Source organism: Pezoporus flaviventris, unplaced genomic scaffold (genome assembly GCF_033815535.1).
Source record: "Pezoporus flaviventris isolate CSIRO_AGI_PZ_B2104156 unplaced genomic scaffold, CSIRO_AGI_Pfla_v1 ptg000023l, whole genome shotgun sequence".
In the NCBI taxonomy this organism is placed as follows: domain Eukaryota; kingdom Metazoa; phylum Chordata; class Aves; order Psittaciformes; family Psittacidae; genus Pezoporus; species Pezoporus flaviventris.
This window is the reverse complement of record NW_026892571.1, coordinates 11,660,874-11,683,066: the sequence shown is the minus strand read 5'-3', so window position 1 is coordinate 11,683,066 and position 22,193 is coordinate 11,660,874. Positions and strand designations below refer to the sequence as shown.

At 50.2% G+C, this 22,193-nt stretch overlaps 1 protein-coding gene across 8 annotated transcripts in view; it reads right to left on the bottom strand.

The window, feature by feature from the left end:
• EBF1 (EBF transcription factor 1) overlaps positions 1-5,978 on the bottom strand; it is a 278,437-nt gene extending 272,459 nt beyond the window's left edge. For all 8 annotated transcript variants that reach the window (XM_061456792.1, XM_061456797.1, XM_061456793.1 and 5 more), the window contains exons 1-4: positions 5,014-5,978; positions 3,509-3,665; positions 3,157-3,220; positions 2,853-2,908 (exon numbers count right to left, since the gene is read on the bottom strand). In XM_061456792.1, the coding sequence (XP_061312776.1) occupies positions 2,853-2,908; positions 3,157-3,220; positions 3,509-3,665; positions 5,014-5,147 (411 nt within the window). In that variant the 5' untranslated portion in view covers positions 5,148-5,978. The remainder of the gene's footprint in view (positions 1-2,852; positions 2,909-3,156; positions 3,221-3,508; positions 3,666-5,013) is intronic.
• Positions 5,979-22,193: the final 16,215 nt, after the last annotated feature.

The following is a 22,193-nucleotide window of genomic DNA, read 5'->3' as shown; positions in this document are numbered from 1 at the left end:
CCTATGAAAGGACTCTCACCATGAGTTTCTTAGTTGGGTACAGACACACAAACAAGCCCCTGACTTATTCGTATCGGGAGCATCTAAACATACACAGCATCTAGCACAGCAAATCCCTGCCTGTCTACCTGCAGTTATAATACATGCTGCTAATGGGGTATTTATGTTAGATCATGAATAGCGATCCTACATACAGAAATCTGGGTCTGATTCGGAGGACGGATTTTATTTTATCTTACCTAACTTAATAATCCACTATACAAAACCTTGCAATTTATAGCTGTGAGACAAAGAGAATACATTTAAACCTGATGTGTCCATATTTAAAAAAAAAAAGCATATTTAATATGAAGAGCCACAGATACTTTCCTGTATGTTCTGAGGAACCTAACTCACCCGAGCTTTGCTTCTGTGGGATTTTTAATTTGCCACCAGAAACCTCAGAGTATCTGTAATTTCAGTCTGAGAATTTACAATTATTGAGTGTGTGAATGTGCACGTGAGAGTATCGAGAAGATACTTGCCAGCTGAAACATGTACGCTTCTGCAACAGTTTCATTTAAAAGTAATCATTTCATTATCCAGTTTGTTCTGAGCGTCATGCATTAAAATACTACACCTTCAAGCAGACTGACAATACATTTAACTTTCATTAAAAATTAAAGAATTTTCAGACAGTCTTTGCAATATTTAATTACAGTTTGATGATTTGAAAGTTACTCGAGATCTTCTGTATAATTCACTGTCGTGAACTATAAATGATATATTCAACGTTTGGGTGAGCTTCTGTCATGTGTTGTACTTCACTTCCTAATAAGCATTCAGCCACCAAAGTGATCCCAAATCAGAAATAATTTCACTTTCCAAAAGGAAGAGTTAAAAAAGAAGAGGGAGAATCCAGCCCCTGGCCCCCCAGAAAATCTGGGAGCCGCACATGCCACAGTTTTGACATGACAATGCCCTGTTTTTCATAAGCAATTATAGTCCTGCCTAATGAAATTATATACATGAAATTACTGCGTAAGCAAATATGTTTGTGGCTAAAATAGCCCTTCACTCCCTGTTTCCTAACCTGAGTTCGAAGAGCTTTTGTTCATAAATCCTTCCTTCTCAACCCCACTGCACTTTCCCCAAAATCTGTAATTTGTACTAACTTTGTTATCCTAAGACTTCCTGAAATCAGACAGACTTTTCCCCCCCACCTCCTTCTTCATTGTGAATGTGCTTTAAAGCTACATGGTAGGTTTTACAAATAAATTGTATCTCGGGTTTTTTTCCCCTTTCTTTCCAAAGACCCTCTGATGACTTGATAATAATGAAAGACCAAGAGGTCAAACAGTGCCTTAGGATGAACTCTTCATATGCAAGATGCCTTTGTTAAGAAAATTATTTTGAATCCGCTGCTCTACATGAGTTCAGGGCTCTGTTTTCAGTAGGGTTATGAGCAGAGGCTTTTGCATTTCCGTAACGATAGGAGAGCTATTTCGAGATGATATTTATTGATAGTCTCTCTCATATGAAAGACATAAGCCCCAAAAGGACTAAGAGTTCATATAGCAGGAAGATTTGTTACTTTTAGCACAAACCAACCATTCCGTGCCTCAAAAACAAGGAATGGCAGCAAATGCTTTCTCAAGATTTGTTATGAAGAAGAGCATGTTGCTGCTGTTTTAATTCCTGCAGGGAATGGGCTGTGTTTAGAAGTGTGTAGTTTAACAGAGTTCAGACACATAGCGGATTGTCTGGTAAAATTCATCCAAGTTCCCTTTTTCCTTTTTTTTTTTTTTTTACTGTTGAAAGACAATCTTCAATAGCAGGAAAAGATGTTTTGGGACCATCAAAGAGAGTTTTCTAAAACAAACTCAGCCCTTAGAGCTTTATGTTTTGCTGTAGAGAAAAAATACAAGCCAAGGGTTTTTTCCCTACAGACAACATACAGGAGCTGACTTTTCCTACCGGTACAGAAAAAGCTGGATGTTTTTTCCTAAATAAAATTTAAGAATTTTCTTTAACAAGTACAACAGTTTAGGAGGGGGAAAAACGTATCTTAAGGATTAAAAGACTTAAGAGCACCCCAACTATTTAAAAAAAAAAAAACAGAAGAGGAAAATGTTCTGACAGAAGCAGAATATGCTGGAGTAGCAATGTTTTTGAAAAAGGGAGAATCGATTTCTTTGGATACTCCCTTTGTAAAAATGCTGTTTTCCTACAGGAAAGTATATTGTACAGGTAGGCACACGCCGGGGGCGAAGCTAAAGAGCAACTTACAACTAGGGGTAAGCCACTGCCGGGGTCTGAAGACCCGCAGCCCGACACGCATTTCGGGAGGGGGGGGGGGGGGGCTGTTCCGACAGGCGAACGTGCCCCGATCTGATCGCTCCTTTCACCCGGGGCCCGGCGGAGGCGCGAACACAGGACGAGCGGACGGACAGACGGAGCCCCCGCGCCTGGGCAGCGGCTGGCGCTGACGGAGCTCGGTGCGCCGGGGGAGCCCGCAGATTAATGCTTATTAATTAAGCTGTAAACTCGGCCCCAGCCTGAACAAGGGCGGCCGCAGCATCGCCTTTAGGAGCACCATTTTCCGGAGCTCCCTAAGCGCTGCGGTAGGCAGGGTCCAGCGAGGACCCTCTGCACAGCCCCATCACCGGGGTCGGCCCCGCGGCTAGGCCCCGCAGCCCCTGCCGCTACAGAGCAAGGACCCACTTCCCCGCAGCCTTTTCACCGTGGTGGCAGGGCCACTCCGCTCCGGGGGCGGGTTTCGCCTCCGCGGGCCGCCCCACTGCATTCCCTGGGGCCACCCCGACGGCTGCCACCTCCCCAGCACCCCTCCGCGGGCGTTCCGCAACACCTACCTGCTTGGTCATGGAGTCGATGAGTCGGACGTAGAAATCCTGCTCCGTCCTGATCCCTGAAACAAGGCACAGGTGTGAGGAGCGGGGCCGGCTGCCGGCAACGCGCCGGGGCTCGCCAGAGGGCTCGGGCCCGCTGGGGCTCCTGCTCGAGGCTGCCCAGGTCCCAGCAGCGCTTGGCCGAGGCCGCAAGGATGCGCGGGGCGAGGGGAGTAGTGGGAAGCTGCTTCCCAGCCTCTGGTGGGCTCTGCAGCCGAGGAGGCAACAGGAGGTGATGGGGCTGACACCAGGGGCTCCCAGCCCTTACCATTGCTGTAGAGCAGCTGCAGGCGATAGTGGATCCCGTTGTTGGTCTTTTCGCTGTTGGCTTCCTGAAGTCAAAAAGGACACGGGACGCCGGAGGAAAAAGGAAGAAAAAAAAAACCCAAACATATGAAGCTTCTCCATCACTCACACATCGGGTGTCCCCAGGGGTGGATAGGGCGGCTGTCACCCCCTCTTCCCTGCCCCGGGCATAGCAAGGGATCAGGGAAAACCCCCTCCCTGGCTGTCCTTCGGGACTGGGGAAGAGCCAGGCGCCAGAGACGCGGCCCCGGGGAGCAGAGTGGGGAGGGCCCTGTGAAGGCGGCCGAGCCCCAGCGGGGCGCAAGGCTACTCACCTTCTCCTTCTCCACGAAGCCCACGAAGGCGGTGCGCTCGATCTCCACGGGCTGCCCCTGCCGGTCGTACAGAGCCAGGACGAAGTGGAAAAAGTTGGACTTCCTCAGGTTGGAAGGAGGCTGCTTCTCGAAGTGAGCCCGAGCCAGACCCACTCCGCTGGGACCAGAGGGACGCGGGTTAGCGGCAGCCCCGACGACGCGGCCTCACATCCCCTTCTCCACCCCCACAGCCGGCTCCCGGGCCCGTGCCTTCCCCCGCCGGGCCCGGCTGGGCTCCGCCGGAGCTGAGCATCCCGCACATACACAATGAGTCCCCCCGGGGCTCTTTTCTCCGGGCAAGAGGAAAGCCGTGCTTTGCCACACTGAATCCCTTGTGCGGCCGGGAGCGCGGCTGAGCCCGGAGCCCATCCCGCCCTCCGGTGATCCCCGAGCCGCCCCCCCGGCACCCACCACCCCTCCCCGGGGGCCGTGCCCGCCCGCCGCCGGCCCCGCATGGAGAGGAGCCGCGCTCAGCCCCGCCGGCGCGCTGCCCCGCGGAGCGGCATCGCTCCTGCCACTTCTCAAAGTCGGCTCGGAGCTGTCAGCCCAGCGCCCATGTGCCTGGTCTTTCAGTTTCGGTCCTGCGAGCTTTCCTCCCCCTGGCCGGGCGGTGGGTAAAGAGCCGAGGAGACAACTTGAAATATTTCAGGGTTGTCCCTGCAGAAACTTTCCCTTCCTTAGAGGGCTCCAGAGGGAGGGGTGCGGGGCGAGGTGGGAGACACCGGGAGATGTCAACATTAAACTGCTGCCGGCTCCAGGGCTCAGGCTGCGAATCCGCATCAGGGTTTCCTTCTATTTTTTTCCTTTTTCTTTATTTTTATTTCCTTTATTTTTTTTTTTTTCTTTCGAAGGGAAAAAGATGAGGAGAAGGGGAAATGAGAGAGAAAGCGAGTCTGGGCACAGCTTCGCCAAACCCACCTCCTCTTTAAAAGGATTTCTTGTTAAAAATCTAAGATAAGTGACAGTGGTTTTACAAAGGGACTTCGAATTAGATTTCTCTCCGACAAAGCTTTGCAAAACTCCAGCTTATCGGAGGAGGAGAAGGGAGGCTGCTGATTCTGGGTAGGATAAGAAAGAGAGGTAGGGAAATATATTTTGGATACCTCCGTGCACAAGTCGCTGCTTATCGGAGGAGAAAAACGTTATTTGGAGATCTTCAGACTAAATCAGCAGCAAACATAGTTTTGGAAACTACTTCCTCCGCGCGAACACAGTGGGTTGGAGAGATTAAAACACACCTATTCTCGCCTAGCGAGGCTGGCTGCCTCCTCTGCTGTCATTATTGTCACTATTTGATAAAAAGTCCTTGCTACGGGACAGGAGGAATAAATATTTAACTGGCCACTTCTACGCGAAGCTCCCTGCTGTTAGCAGAGCTCCAGAGCCGGCTTTTGGGCTGGTGCAGGGGGGAAAGGGCTGCCTGTGGGGAGCCGCGCTGCCGGGGCGCGGGCGCGGAGCCTGCCTACCTCTGAGCGGCCGTGCTAGCGTCCAGGACGCCAGCTCCCTGCATCCACGTCCGCACCGCGTTCATCCCCGCGCCGAGGGGCTCTTCCTTCATGCTGCTCCCACTCCGCTGGATGCTTTCCTGAATCCCAAACATGAATCAGAAACAACAGCGCAAATCTTCCTTCTTTACTCAAAAAACCAAAAAAAAGTGATGAAATCGCCAGCGGGCTGTTACACAGGGTTTTTTCTGTCTTTCTCTCTCTCTGCAGCTGATCTCTGGAATCAAAGCAAGTCAGAGAAAGCGAATACAGGCACGCACATTAAGGGGAAAAAAAAAATCCAGAGGCAATCAGAGCCCGGTTTTGTCGCTGCTGTTCGCTGCGTGTGCAGTTTGTTTGGGTGCGTGGAGGGGCTGGCGGGGTGCTGGGGGCTGGTTGCAGCTCTCGCAAGCCGGAGGAGTACTTGAAGTCCCTTTTGTATGAAACCCCCCTTTCGGATGGCAGCAGGAAAAAAAAAAAAAAAAAGGAAGAAGAAGCAAAAGGAAGAAAAAAATCTCAGATGCAGTTTAAGAAACAATAGGACGAACGGGAGCTGCGGCAGGCTCTGCTACATCAAGTGTCATTTTCCAGTGACAAGAGAGGCAAGTTCCCCCCCTTCCTCCCCTCTCTCTTTTCTTTCTTTTCTCCCTCTTTCTTCTCTTCTCTCCTCTCCTCTCCCAGCCGAAGCGCTCGCTCCTCGCTCCTCTCTCCTCCCTCCTTCAGCAGCGCAGGAAGCGAGTTGCCGTAGCCGGGCGCACGCCGGGAAGGGAACGAGAGGGGCGCACCCGCGGCGGCGGCGCGGACGGACGGCCGGAGGGAGACCCTGGGGCTCCCGGTGCCCCCTCCCTCTCCCGCAGCGCCGGGCGGACTCGCCGTCTCTCCCTATGGGAGCCACTTTGACTGTCCCCGCCGCCGAACACGAGCCCCGCAGCCCCGGCGGGCGGGGGGCGGGGCCGCAGACGCCACGCCCCCTCATTTACATCGCGTCAGCGCTCCACCCCCGCGGCGCAGCAGCCAATGGCTGCCCGCAAAGAGCCAGCGCGGGGGCGAGGCCGCGCCCCTCTCATTAGCATAGCCCCTCCCAGACGGCCCGGGGGAAAGTTGCCCCGAAGCCCCCCCGGGGCGGGGGGTGCCCCGGCACTAACGGGATCGCGCCTTTGTTCATGGACGAGGCGGCGGCGCTGCTCGAGGGACAGCCGGGGCTGGGGGTGCGGACACCCCGCTCCCCGCACCGCATCTCCCCCACAGCCCCCGGGGCCGCCCCTCGCCGGGAGGGCTCCGCGCTCCCACACAGCCGCGGGGACAAGCGGCAGCGCTAACCGCGAGGTGTCCGAGCTCTCTCCGCTCCCTCATCAGCGCCAGGCTGTCCACCAAAGCAGGGGATGCCCCGCGGTCACGTCCCGTACAACGGGTTATCCCCAGCACCGGCGCCTCTGGAAACACGAGTGGAGCCTCCAAATCCCCACTGAATCCATCACCCTGCTCTCCCGTCCCTGCCCCACTCCCGGGCAGCGGTGCGGGGCTCTGCAGGAGCAGCACATTTCCTAACGGGACAGCTCAGGAAGAAAGTCCGGTTGTTTTTATTTCCTAGGGAAAATAATAACACCAGAACCAGCTCCTGCCCTCCCTGGGGAGCCGCTGGGCTGGCGGAGGGGCGACGCAGCGGGCTCAGTGCCCGCATCTCTCCGCGGGCTCCCCGCATCAGCCTCCATTGCCCCTGCGGCACAACTCGCATCCTCGCCAGCGGCTCCAGTAGCCGGGCTCTGGCCACCGCCTCCGGTGCCGGCTCCTGCCGCGGAACGGGTTGCGCTGCGCGGGTTTTATCCCCCCGAACAAGGGCTTGCGAGGAGTTTGCGCATGTAACGAAACAAAACACGGCGCATCCCGGGCTACCCTCCCTCAGCCATGGCGATGTCAAACCGCGGAGGGGTGACGGGGACCCCCGGACTGAGCTTTGGGGCCGGTAACCACTGAAGTGCCTGGGCTATCTCTGCCTGCTTCAGTGCCCCGCCTTTCTCCTCCACTCCGAGGTGCAGAAGATGCTGCCCGGGAGCTGCAGGGGATGGTGGGGCAGGCGGCTGCCGACCGCCCCTTCCAGGGTCCGCGCAGAACCCCGCTGGGCACAGCTAGCCCAGGGACAACACGCTACAAAAGCGTCGGGATACAGCTCCGTAGGCACCCTAAAAGCAGTCTGACAACTCCCTAGGGCATTCTTCCAGTCACCTGTACATCACTTTGTTTGCAGCGGAATCTGAGCACACAGCCAAACCTCAGCCAGAGATACAAAGATCCCCAAAGCAGGCACACAATCTACTTCCAGCACCTCTCTGGCAAGGCTAAACTGCGGCCGAGCCCCAAAGCCGATGTGGCTTTAGGAGAGTCCACACACGAAACATCCACATCCCAAGTATGCTGCACTCTCACACGGGAACCGTTACAATGGGCAAGTTTTCACATTCCCTGCAGATGATATTTGAATCTTCACATAATGCTACTGTGTCATATCTCAGGGATACGTGGAAGAACACAGCCATACATGAATATTTACGCCATAGGTACTGCATAGAAATAGTTTGGTCCCTGCAGTGCTCTGGCATATTGGTTTTCCTCCGGCTGCTGCTCTATCACTTGTATCATATCCAGCATAAATGCCTCCATGGTGAGATACATTTTGCAATTAAAAGCTATTTGCACCTGCACTGATTGCTCCTTTCCCAGGATCGGGATCTGCCCAGGGAGGAATAATGCATTTGAATCAATATACTAAGCAGTTGGCAGATTTTGCCCTTCAGATCTGTTCAGAGGATCAGGGGACCGTTTCCGTGCCTTTTCCTGGATGCTGCAGGGAACACCATCCCAGGAGCACTCTGACGACAACTCCACCGGGCAGGGACCGCCAGCCACGACAATAAAAGTGACAAGTTCTCCACTGTGTTCCTCCTTGCACACACACATACACGTTCCTCTGTGCTCAACATGCAGCCAGCTCCTGGAGGCTCCTGCTGAGGCTGGGGGGATGCCGCACCTGGGTCTTAGAAAGTCTCAAAGCCACTAATTGCTGCAAGACAGAAAGAGTTAAACACTGCTCGACCCCCACAGGACGAGTGTGAAAGAAAAGCGGGGCTGAAACAAGGAGGGGGTGAGAAAGTCAGGACTTTTTAGGGGAAAAAAAAAGAGAGAAAAAGAAAAATAGGAGCTGGCAGGAGACTTCTGTGCTCCATCCACCCACAGGGGCCAGCCCCAGGACACCGGGGCTGGCATTTTTAAGAATTCCCAGTTGTCTTTAGCACTCTACACTCCTGGGTCCGGTCTCTGGATCAAAACCACCGCACTCTGACTGCAGCAGAGAGGCTGCTGCGTGTGCACCACTGCCGGTGCTGAGGCCGGAGGGTGTTTCATGTGGAAAGCTGGGTTTGTCCTTCCCTCAGCATGGCAAAGGAGCGGGAGGATGCTCGCAGCCTGCCATGGGGGGATCCCTGGTGGGCTGCTGGGGCTTGGCACTGAGCTGGTTTGCTGCAGAAGGACATCGGGCACGTTGTAGAGAGGTTCCCTGCAAGTGAAACGCTCCCAACACACAGTGCAGAATTAAGCACACACAGACTTTGCAGGCTGTGATTTGCTCCCAGGGGTGAGGAAATGCTTCTCTCCCAAAGCAAGCAAGAGCCACACAGCTGAGCTGTGGATTTTACCCCAGCAATGCAAACCCATAAACTGCAGCTTTGCAGCACAGGCAGGAGCAGTTTATAAACAGGACCAGGACATGGTCCCCAGGCATGACAGATAGCTGGGATGGGGTGACACTGGAAAGGAGGAGGGGAGGAAAGGGCCAGCCCTGGCTTGCATGTCCTATACAGGAGAAAACAGGGCTCCTGGGGACCAGCTGGTTTTGAGGTCTTTGAACAAGGGGCCATGGAAGGAGGCCTAAATCCAGGAGACAAGCACAGCCCCTGTGAGGCTGGAGGCAGAGGTCCCAGAGCACAGGAGTCTCCTGCATGGGGAGAGGCCTCTCCCTTGCCCTGACACAGTTTCAAGTGGGCCCAAGGCCCCTCTCCCCTCTGACCTGGAGTTTATCCAGAACAACTCCCTCCTCCTGCCTCCAGTCCCTCTCCCTGTGCCACGGGGCTCCCAGCACAGTGGGACAAGTCAGGCACTGCTTTGCTCTGCCCAGACCCTAAGGGAGGAAAGAAGTGGTTGGAAATAGGAATTTCCAAGAGAAAAGCCTCTGCTCCCTCCTCCCTGACCTTTGCAGCTGGATGAGACACCCCCAAAGGGACCATGCTCTTTCCTGCTCTTCTCAGAAGGAGGCAGATGAACAACGGAGCTGTGCCGATGAGGGAAAAGGGAAAAGCAGCCTCTCCGCTCAAGGTGGGACCAAAAGCAGAGCACTCTGAGCACATACCTGCACTTTCTGCTGATGCAGAGGTGAAAGGGGCTTGGGGGTTTGGGAGCAGTTCACCGTATCCTCTGCAGCAAAGGCACTTTTCATGACTATTTTCCTTATAGCAAACAAGCTCCTGTTTCAATTCAAAACCTTCCCATCCACAGATGAATCCAATGCCCGCCCTTGCAGGTGATGACACTGTTCAGCTACACAGGGTGTTTTATTCCTTGTTCCCGGCTTGCTCCTGAGGAAAAGGAGAAGAAAAAGGCTCAAAGGACTGAGGGCTGGGATATGATGCTCTGATTAGGAGGAAGGGGCCTGGATGTCTCTGGGGCGAGGCAGAGAGTCTGTCCACAGCACGATAATGACAGAACCCCACTTTTACCCCAGCTGCCTTGAAGAACCAATAGCAGGTGACCAAGATGGAAACGTTTCGAGTATGAGCTTTTATCCTCCTGCCCCCCTGCCCCTTGGGGACTGGGGACCCCGGGTTGCCCTGCCCGGGGTGGGGCTCACCTCTTTGCTGGCCCGGGGCAGGGTTAACTCCCGCGGGTGGGAAGCAGGGGGCACTGAAGGAAATCTCCTCCCGCCTGGCCTGCAAGAGGGGGGAGGAAAGGGGGGACCCCAGCGGGGTGCCCGGGACGGGGGGTGCGGGACCCGGTGATCCCCCCTCGGTGGAACTGAGCGCGTCGGGGCCGTGCGCGGGGGGGGGGGGCGCGGTGCCGGGGCCGCCGCGCCGTGTGGTCACGGCGCCACCTGGTGGCCACTGAGGGGAACTGCTCCCGCCGGCACCGCGACGGGCAGCATCGTGGGGCGGACACGGGGTTGGGGAGCTGCACCCTCAGCGCCTCCCCCGGCCCATGGGGACCCGCGTCTGACACCAAGCCGACCGCTGAGCACCGGCGGGGCGCGGCAGGGCTTGGGGAGGGGGTTGCCATGGGCCACCCCACACACTGCCGGTGCTCACACAGCACGTAGTGCTGCCGGTCCGGGCCACGGGCGTCGGGTCCTGTCCACCTACGAGAGTGTTACTGCCGTTCCGGGGTCAGTAGGGCCGCCGGCTGAGTGTCAGCAACGAGGACACGACGGCCTGTCCACAGAACACACCCTGAGAGCTTCCTGGCGGCCCTACAAGCCCCAAAGGGGCAAACCCTCTGCTTTCACTCATCAGAGCAGACGAAACCTGTTTTGTTAGTTTATCAGTGGAAATTGCACTACTCTACAGCCAGGTGAAAATTCCCGCTCCCCACAGTACTCACACAAGCTTGCAGTACGTTCAAGGCTAGCTTGTACTTATTTGTTCATGCTGGAAGCCACTGGGCAGATAATGGTTATTTTATCACACAAAATCTCGCTATGATTTTTTACATTGTCAGTTCAGCAAAGCATGTAAACATCTAATCAACTGCTATTGGCTGCAGGGAGATGTAAGTACGTGTCTCCCATCTAAGAGGGAAGGGAGAAGCCCAAAGACATGTACTCCCTCTGAGAGGATGAGTTTAAGCACATTAAATGGAATGGATTTAAATATCTCCTAAAGTTGTCACATGCTTTGCTGAATCAAGACTGAATATTATCAGAAGTATTTAAGTGACTCAGGAATCCATATCTCCTGTTAAATGCCTACATAAACTCTGAGGACTTTACATCTTGGGATTTTGACTTTAAAAGGTGCACAAGCTCTTTAGAAGGGCATCCTCCAAAATCTCAGGCTCTTCGTTCAAATAGGGGTGATAGGAGAGGCAAAATGCTTGCTGATGCAGCAAGGTCAGCTCTCTGTGTGTAGGATCTAAAGGCTCAGGATTTGGCTGTGGTTTTTTTCGCTGGTCATTTTGAAACCCGTTTTCTCTGGCATTCATGGTAACATCAGAAGGTCTTAGTTCTGTTTCTGTTGAAATCACAAGTTCATCATCTGGGCTCAGACATTTTGCCTGGAGCCAGGAGCATACCTCTGACCAGGGAGATTTTGCCAGGGCACAGCACTGAAGCACTTTAGTTGCAATGACATTTAAAATATAAAAGGTACTCACTTTTATACGTACTTTCCAGAGCTTTGGACAACTCAAAGTTCAAGTCTCCACTTTGTGTGATCCACAACAGGGGATTTCTTTGGTTTTATCTTTGTCCAGGATCTGTGTGACTTGAGGAAAACCACTTGGACTTCTCATGCACCTTCTCAGGAACTTTCTTAACTATTCTGCCTGGGTGAAAAAGGAAGGTGAAGAGAAAACCAGAGAACAGCCCATTGAATGAGAAAAAGCACCACGCTCATTAGGAACTTGGGTTATTCTGTGTTAGAAAATCTGTACCTGTTTTAAAGCCTGCATTTTAAGCAGCACTAAAGTGTGCTTAAACACTGTTCCCAATGGAAATTTTGTTGGAAGCTGCTGTTTGCTACCAAGTATTTGTGCAGGGAATGAGGCATTGCAGTCTTTATTCACACACAGCTTGCTCTGACTTGCTTAGGAAAAGGGCAGCTCGTCTGAGCAGGCATCTGTGTGCATGTGTGCCTCTTCCATATGCACACACATTCATTATGGATGATATACAAATGCTGTTCATGCTTCCTGAGCAGATTGTTATGGAAAGGTTCCCATCCCACTGATCTCACTGCAGGGCTTAGGAAGCATTCAGAAGCCTCCCAAAAAATGTGTTACGATCGATGTTAGAAAGAAATTACTTCCTCCAGCACTGAAACAGAGTCATTGTCATGGTGTGATGAAGGAACTGTTAAACAGACACAGCAACAACACTGGAGCTGGATTCTAGCCAGGGTATTTCAAACAACTTGTAAAAAGTTCACTGATTCTTTAATGACTCCACCTGGTTAGAGCAGGACCTCTGGTTTATGTGCCTTCCAGAAGATGTGTTGCAAGAGAAACGTGTCGTAGATGATATGAATCAAGCCGGTTCCTCTAACATGTTGGTCTGGAATAGCTGTTGACCTGATGGAGTGTTAATGGGAACATTTATTTGTTTCTTTATCACTACAAAGATGTCATATATACTTACCCTGCTGCTGCCACTGTTCCCAAAGGGCTGTCAGCACAAGAGCCATTATAACATGACTGCCGGAGGTAATTCTTTTTTCCCCCTTCTCACACATTATTTCTTAAAATGATTCTGTAAAGAGAGAAAGAACTTGGATACAAAAATTGCTGCTAAAAGAACAGTGTGACGTGAGCCAAAGAAGCTTTTCTATACGCCTGTCTCTGTTTTTATTGCTTATGGAGAGCAGCACACACACAGAGCCCGCATCCATCTTGGCACAGGATGTGTGTGAAGCATGGTGAGGATGGGATGGGGTGGGATTTGCCACCAGGATTCTCCACCACTCTCCCCAGTCAGGGGGACAAATGGGTGAAGTTTACGTGGCACTGCAGCACCGTGTCACTACCCTTGCAGAGGGCCTGCACTTGGGTGATGTACCCAGCTTTGTACTTCCTACCCTTTCCTTTGTATTTGTGATTCCTTACATGGGAGCATGAAGGCTTCAACACAAAATGTTTTGGTAACACAGTCAGTAAATAAAAACTAGGCAGAAACCCATTGCCCTTACCTGTGGAAAAAACCAATCCTATCACATTTCATTCCTGTTATCCAAAGACTTGACAGTTTAAGGAAATTGCTAATGGGACCTTTTACTGCCAGGTCACTAGTTCAAACCTGGCTCTGTCAGTACTGACCAAGAGTATCTGGTGAATGTTTGATGATGTGAGATTACAATATGGGTCTCAATCCATTTATCAATAGAAAACCCCTTCAACAACTTGAACCCCCTAAAGCTAATGCCTATAGGAAAGCCTACAGGCTGGAGCATGAACGACCTTTTGCAGCCCTACAGTAGATCAAGGTCAGGATGGGGGCATGCAGATGGAAAAGCTTACAGCAGTGATGTCCGGGCAGAACCTTTCTGCGCCTAAACAAATCTACTAGTTAGTGCACTAAAATACTCCAGTAACAGTACAGTATGAAAGTGCCAGATCCGGTATTGTTCTCAAAGGGAAAATGAGAGGAAGATGCAAACATTAGGAAATCCAGGATCAAGAACTGGTTTACACTAGTGCCAAAACCTCAAATTCATAATTTTGCAAGCTGAGAAGCTCTATTTGAATTTCTCAATATTATAACACTACCGTAAAGTTAAAACTCAAATGTCGGGGTAATGGGTAAGGAGTCAAATGTCTTTATTTTTATGAGATTGACAGGAAAATAAGTTACCACCTAATTCACTGCTTCCCAAACTGTCCCTTGCTCTCAAAAAGTATAAAGCATCATTGGCAGCATCTGGCAGCTGCTGACAGCAAAGACCAAGGGCAAGAAGCAGCCACCTGCCCCTGGAGCCCAGCACCTGGGCAAGGTACATGTGTTAGACATGGTCTGTAACCCCCATTGCAGGGTCCAGTTTAGCAACGTTTCCAGCTCTGCACCCTCCTGAAGTCCCCCAGTGCTTCTCCTTCTGTAGGTAGGACTCTACCGTCAGACCCAGGAAAACAGGGGGACCACCGAGAAAGGCGGGGGAAGGAGGCGGGGGTCCGGCCCTGGCAGCGTTCGGGACTCCACACCGCATGCTGCCGAAATGAAGTGACGGGAAGTCTCGCATCCCTCGTGGATTCACCGAGCGCCCGCGGAGCGCTCCCCGGCCGCTTGGAGTGAAATCAAACGCGTGAGGGCCACCTGGCGGGAGCAGGGACGGGGTTGACTTCACCTCGTTGCTCCCCGCGTTTCTCCTGCGGGCTACATCCAGCTGTGGAGCCCGCTGGCAGGATGCTGAGAGACTGGGGAATGCTGGAGGGGCCGTGCTGGCATCACCTGCCTCGGTAACGTGCCCCTTCTTTAAGGGAATTAGTCTATGAGGACCCTGACACCGCTGAAAGGCAGCATGCTTCTGACAAGTGCTTCCGTGTAAGCGACCGAGCTGCTGGGGCTGGTGCACAGGGCCTGCAAAAACACATGAGCACTGACTGCAGGCCAGATACCACCAGGGATGGACAGACAGGTGCTGCAGGCAGGGAAAGGCTCTTCTGCACCATTTCCAGGGCTGGAACAGGATTGTTTCTGCTCAGTAAAGCTCAGCACTGACTCACTGAAATCAGCAGCATTTACCTGACCGCTGGATACCCTGAAGGACAAGTGAGAGGTGTCCCTGCCCATGACAGGGAGGTTGGAACTAGATGATCTTAAGGTCCTTTCCAACCCTAACTATTCTATGACTCAGCAGGTACGGTGTGCGCTAAGTGTGAGCATTGGAGCCACAGATCCCGGACTGTAGCCTGCAAACACCAGTCCAACAAGTGTGTTCTCTCACAACTGAAAACAGAACTGGCAGTCACCTTCTTCAGGGTGCACAGAAATTATCTGCCCCTCCTGCGTGCATTTGTTATTCATCGTTCTGAAGTATCATTTCTTGGAGAAACAAACTGTATCCGAGAAACCCAGAGCGTTAACCACCACCTGATGACATCTTGCCAAGGACAAAGAATCAGTGTCACTGAGAAATAACATGAACTGCTACCAGCAGCCCTGATCCTGCTCCACCTGTGCTAGTACTCACTCAATATACTATACAGGCTTTTCGGGCCAGAGATTCAGCACAGTGAATCCTGCACCAGAAGATAGCTTTGTAATTCAATATTTGGAGTAGTCATCTTTTTGAACTCAGCACCTTCCAGGTGGAAAATGAAAAAGGCAAACCAATTTTCCCTGTTATTCCAGGAGTCTCAGATGTGGTAGGAAAGGGCTGGACAAACCCACAGCATCTGTATTGCACAAATAACCAGCAAACATGCAGCAAGCATCACATCCAATACTGCTGTTCAGCTGCACAAGGTGCACCTCACCCAGATCCCACCCCACCAGTTCCACAGCTTCAGAACAAAACCCAGAGTTAAAAAGGCTCCTACGGCCCTTCAACTAAATCACTTGGCATCAGCAGTCTCCAAGACTTTGGAGTTGCAAGTATAGAGAATTTTATTCCAATTCTAGTATTTTTCCCCAGTTATATATCATTTTATACAGAAGACACAATTCCTGTGCTTCCTTACCAATTTGATCCATATTGATCCACACTGATCTACACACACTTCTTCTAGGATCTTTTAAGGCTACAGAAATGACAATTTCTGCACTAGTTACAAAATAATTACCCATAATAATTTAATAATGAGCTTTCCCTTTAAATTATTAACATGAGTAGCTGAGGAAATTGTCAATTTCAACAAGTTTAAATTCAAATGATAAATGCCAAATCTGTGTTAAATGAGACCAGCAAATTAGCAATTAAAATATTTATGCAAGAAGGCAAAAGATACTGTATTCAAGGAGCTGAAGAGCACTCTCCTATCGGGATGTTTGACAATGGCATGTGTTTGGATATCCCAGCTCCAAAACCCTGTGCAAAGGGAAGACAAAAAAATATCTAACCCCATAATTGAAGCTGAACAGCGTTGACTGGTGCCCAGTGGGATTTCAGTAGAATCCAAGCAGTTCTCAGAATACCCTTGGGTTATACTGAGCAGAAATTCTGACCCCAATCGTATTATTTCTATCATATAAATCTTTATCTGTGGGAAGCTTGGAAGAAAGAAGCTGCTTCATGGCACCTAATTGCTTCGTCACTGAGAACAGAGTTGACCACACTGCTTTTTAAGAAAGAGGAGGGACAACCATCTTTCAAGCTGAAAGTGAAATACCAGTGTCCGGGGAGATCTTGGAACCCTGTAAGTGCAAATCCCACTTTTCCCAGCTAACTTTGCAGACACAAGCCATTCACAGAGCGCCAGCATCACGGGAGCCTGCTGCACCATGGTTTCACTCCAGATTCAACTGGTGGATTTAAATATGGAAATAATTAGTTTTCCCCCTGTTTCAGTGTTCTCTGTGATTTCTACCTGCAGACCCAGTGACAGCACTCCCAACCCCAGCACTTTCCCACCACAGGGGCTGCTGCATCTGGCCCCAGGTTCCCCCTTCCCAACCTGACCTCCTAACTTCATCCTCTTCATCCCACTCCTCTGCCACATTGAAAATGAGAGAAGCGAATCCTTTGGAAAGCAACTCCAGGCTCTTGGGAAGTTTGGAAACCCATTGTACAGGGCTTAATTTCATCTTTTGGACATGTGTTTAAAGGTTTGGATCCCCAGGAGGAGTGAAGCACAGGTTGAGGGATGGTTTTCTGCCCAAGGAAAAGTTTGGGAGCAACATCACATGAGCATGAACCTGTCATAGCCAGTGCCACCCACTGCCTGCTAAAAGCACAGCACAAATATGGGGCCCATTTGCATCTGAAAGCAGAGGGAACAATTCAGGACTCATCAGAGCACAGGCAGACCCAGCCAACAAAACCACACGAGGGCAAGACTTGTATTTTCTGTTGAGAGCGAGCCTGGGAAGGAGATTGCACAACCCACCAGCAGCTGCACATCAGCCCAGACCTAACACCTGACTCCACGTGAGGCAGTTTTCAGAGCTCAGTTTCTATTCCTTCTCCATACCAAGGGAAAAAGGTGACCCTGCAGCTTCCTTTATCCTCCTCTCCAGCTCCAGCTCCTCAGAATAAAAAGCTGGGGACCTGGAAGCCACCAGAGCCATGTTAAATGCAGCTGTAACTCCGATGAGCAATGGCTGCATGGGCCCAGGTTCTGTGAAAATGCCTCTGAGCACTTCAGTCCATCCCCACTGCCATGTAGTACAGCTGGATACAGACACATGCACAGACCTGGGCCACCAGCTGCACCCATAGAGCTCAGGAAGGGGCTGACACACTTGGCTGCATCTTCTGCAATACTCAAGATTAATATTTGAGCACATCAAAGTGTAATAAAAAATCCTAGTAACAGTCAATGGTTGGGTTTGGGGTTCTCCCACTGATTTCCCACCACCAGTGCAAAGGAAGGTCATGACCAAACCTTTTTCCAGCAAGATGAGCACATCAGCTATAACCAAAACTCCATCACACACGTGCCAAGATTTCCAGCTTGAAAAAGAGATGTGTCTTCACAGGTTACAACTTTTCACTTTAATTCACTTATCCACACGTACTTTCTAATATGGACGGGCCTTTGAGAAATTAATTTCCATCTGAAAACAAACAAGGTCTGAAACAGTTTACAAAGGGACCCATCTTTCAAGGACGTTTCCTTTTAAATTGCACAATGTGGCTCTTAGCAAGGAAAATAAATAAAACTTAATCCCTCTGCATTCCAGCTGGCATTTTTTCCCCGAGCTAAAAGCGAACAATCAATTTAAAGAAAACTCAGCCTATGGTCAATTAAGGAGCTGTATATCATTGCATTTATAAATACCAGGTACCTATTCCATTGATTATTTTGATCCAGTTAAGTCTGTTTTACCTTTTAAATTCCTAAGAATGAAGTCATTTTCCCACATCGCAGTCCTGGGTTTTTCACATCTGTTGCTGCAAAATTCTGCAGATCGGCTGGTCTTTGGCTGTGGTACTTGCCAAAAGGGTTTCAGCTACCAGATTTATTTAAGGATGGGGATTATAAACTGCCAGGAAATGGCAACCACTGGGAAAATTTGTGTCTAATTACTTGTAACACATAGAAATAATTTCCCTTTATTCCCCCTTTTTTAATCTTTTTTTCTTTCTTTCCTCTTTATTATTTTCTCTTTTTTTTTTGTTTCTAATTTGGGTTGGTTGCTTATGCCTACAAACTGTTTTCATTTTACATCTTCTCTCTTTAACCAGGATGGGCAGCTTTAGGTTTATGTGTGTGCCAGATGGACTCTCTTAGCACTGTTTAATCCCCTGCCAGCACCACCCAACCTCTGCTTCTCCCCAGGCTTTCCCCCTCCTTTCCAATCTCCCTTTTCCTCGTGACTTCATCCTCTTTATCTTGATCATCTCTGTCACTGAAAAGGAGAAAAGTGAACCCTCTGGAAAGTGAACCCCGTTCTTGGGAAGGTGTAGAGAGCTCACCAAGCTTGCAGGGTACCTTTTTCTCTAAAAGACAGTGCTTGTTCTCAAGGACATAATCAATACCTCAGAGCCACAGAATACATTTGCCAAGCAGTTCATCAAATAAATCATAACTTCATGCAAACAGATGGAATTTCCCTGGGCAGAGTCTCCACATTGGCACTTGGCATTCCCAGGCACAACCACCCGATGGTGCAGCACTCAACAGCACTGACAAGAAGAGTCACCACGCCTCTAGGCATGACTCCAGCAGCACGCTGCTAAGTACAATAGCCATAGTTAGAAGAAACAGGCATTGCCGAAGAGAAGACTGGTACGTCTGGAGTGTGAGGGAGTGAGCTGTGATCCTTGATGTGATTGCACACACACATCACAAAAATGGGGACCAGTTAATTTCTAAACTCAGTATTGTAACACTGAGAAAAATTGAGTTTAAAATTGCATTTATCTTTATATGTGCAAGCAAAGCCAAAGGGATTATTAGTAGGGAAATGTGTTCGTCAGTCTTTCCCACAAGTGTTTTTGTGGAGTGACACCGCAGGCAAGACTTAGAATAAGCAATCCTTTCAGGACAGATCTCACTAATACACAACAGCTCCAGATGCTGTGGAGACTGAGAAGTAGCTCTGGAAAATCATTTAAAGGTCTCTTTGTACACATGTAACATGCAGACAGAAAGAAGTCAGCACCAAACCACCGCCACCTCCACCAGCCTCGGAGCAGAGTGAACCAGCAGTGCTTCCTTCTTGACAGGGTCCAACCCTGTGATCCAGCACAGTGCTGTGACATCCTGCTTGCTCCTAACCAAGCCGCTTCTGCCCCAGCAACAGCAGCTTCACTCTATTTGGTTCCTTTCATTCTGAATGCAGCTGGCTTCCCAACAGCACAACGTGCTTCAAACAGCCAGTTCTCCCTCCCAAGCATGGATTTTTCTTTTTAGACACTGCTATCAACTTTTTATATCTTATTTGATAATTTTAATTCTGACCCAACTGAAATCAAACTCCTTCACTATCCATGCCGGTTAGGAAAAATGTTACAGGTCTGTTCTCAAACATTCAGATACTTTGAGCCCAAACTGGCTGGTTTGAGGGGAAGTATTGAGTTAACTTACAAATTGAATTTAAAATTAACCAAGAAAGAAGGGGACTCAGCATGAAGAGGTTTTCCCATGCTGGAAAACCTTGTGCATTTCAAGAACTCTCTGTCCTGGCATAAAGTGAAGCGCTTCCCTAGGAATGAGGAAGGAAATAGATTCTTCTACTGCAAAATAGCCAAAAACCAAGGGAGCCACAAGCAATGCAATTCAAGCTAAGGCTTTCAAATGAGATTTCCTAGCCACAGACTTGTTTGCTCATCTCATGGAGACATCTCACCTTGCAAATACATTTCCCTGAGCCCAGAGCAATGGACTTGATAAATCAGCAGCCCTGGGATACTCGATAGGACTAGCTAGACACACACTATCATCCCATGCAATGAAGTGCTTCTATTTCCAACAAAAACCACCCCACCGTAAAATTCCAAACTGTTCCCATTATATCACCTAGCTGGAAACATCTTTTTTGAGTCCAGATGTTCGTCAATCACACCACCATCAGAAGGAGTCCACATGAAAATGATTTCAAGCCTCAGCCTACACTTGTACCCTGATCATAAACACTCAAAAAGCATTTTTTCCCCATTTACTCATGCACAGCTGCAGAGAAAAAGAAAATCAACTCAAAGCAAGCAGCGTCCAAGAGGGAGTTCTGCACCAAACAAAGCTCAGAGGTCAGGATCATTCACCCAGATGCTCTAGAGAGCATCAAGACAGAAGGCTCATTTCATTTCATTCCTTACCTCCCTGCTCCCCCAGAGCAGCCTCCCCCTTTTCCTCATTCCCCTTCCGGTTACACAGTTCATTTCTTCTGCAAGATCTAACTTGGCACGAGTTTTGGCAATTCTCACTTCATCCCTGAACTTCCTGACCCATAACATGCAGCCTGCTTGGCTTATCAGTATTTACTTCCCAACCACCCCCATTCCTTGCAGGCTTCTTTTTAAGCTCCTCCCAGAGCTCGCAGTCCCTCGCTTCTCAGAAAATGGTGTTCTGTCAGGATTCCGAGTGGGGAAAGAACACAACCAAAAAGCAGCAAAAAAGAACACACTTGCACATCCCGCCCCTCTTAACTTTGCAGTCCAACAGATTCCAGTACCCGGTGAGCATGAACCATGCACAACATCCACACTCCACCTTGGCTGGCTCTAACAAACAACTCTTTGTAATGGTGTTGGCACCTAATGTAGGGAACTCCCATCTCTCAAGTGAAGTTCTGTTCCTATGAGCTCCCCAAGCCAGCAGCCTCCCCTCCTTTCTCTTCTCTCCCTCTTGAAAATAACCTTCTCACAGTAAAGAGGTGCAGCTTTCATCTCCTCCAGCCCCTCTTGCCAGGATGCTCAACTCTGCTGACTGCCGGAGCCCCCACACCTTTGAGCACCTTCTCCAGCATGGAACAGTTGCTTTTGGTTCACTCCAGTGGGAATCTTGCAGCATAATTTCTCCTGAGAGCCAGCACGTACCTTCCTATCCTGTCAGGCTCCTCTCCAGCACCACATCCATGTGTCCAACCCACAGTCCTGGATGACACTGTGGTTGTTGAACCTGCTGTGGGACTGCTGGTTCTCAGTGAGGAGTCTCCAAGTGCACTTACCTCTTACCAGTGGTGGTGTGAATCCAGAGTTCTTTCTTCTAGTTTTTGCATTACCAGTGAGCTATGGACAACTTAGGGTAGAAATGGAAAGGTTCATTGCCAAGGGGTCAGGCTGAGGAACAGCTTCTCAGCAGAAGCCATGAACACAAACCTTATTTTTTTGCTACTTTCTCAACAGCACTTCCTGTATTTATGAAAGCGATGATGTGACACAGTGTGGGACATGGAGGAACTGGAGACAATGACCCCTGTGATTCCCTCCTGCCCCACTGCCCGCATGCAAGTCCTGTAGGTGAACACAAGTTCCTCTCCTTCCTTCCCTGCATTCACCCTTGGGTATCGGTAGAGTGGTTACAACCCCTCCAACCTTTATTTCACAAGACAGACCAAGCCTGGCTTTTCTCTCTTCCTCATCATTTGGGCATCACTTGCTCCCTACCATGTGAGGGACACGATCTGCTCAGCCTGGAGAAGAGAAGGCTGCATGGAGACCTCATAGCAGCCTTCCAGTATCTGAAGGGAGCCTATAGGGATGCTCAGGAGGGACTCTTCATTAGGAACTGTAGTGACAGGACAAGGGATAACGGGTTAAAACTTAAACCAGGGGAAGTTTAGATTGGATATAAGGAGGAAATTCTTTCCTGTTAGGGTGGTGAGGCACTGGAATGGGTTGCCCAGGGAGGTTGTGAATGCTCCATCCCTGGCAGTGTTCAAGACCAGGTTGGATGAGGCCTTGGGTGATATGATTAAGCGTGAGGTGCCCCTGCCCATGGCAGGGGGGTTGGAACTAGATGATCTTAAGGTCCTTTCCAACCCTAACTATTCTATGATTCTACGATCTTACACAAAGGAAAACCTTCCCATCGCTCGCTTCTGGGATGATTTTCCCGCTCCTAGGGACAGCAAGCAGTGTTTCACAGGGCATCCTTCAAAAACGTGTTCTGTGAATTGAGGGAAAGTCTTTGTTTCAGAATACTTCAGAGCCTCCTGTAACAGTGCTGCCCCCCCAGACCCTCCATTTCCTGCCTCCACAGGCTTTCAAGTATGGCTGGAATGGAAGCAGTCTGAATTAGTAGATTAAAAACTTGGATACATACACATTGCTTTGAGAGGGATTCAATTCCACAGAAATGCAGGTGTGGAAGAG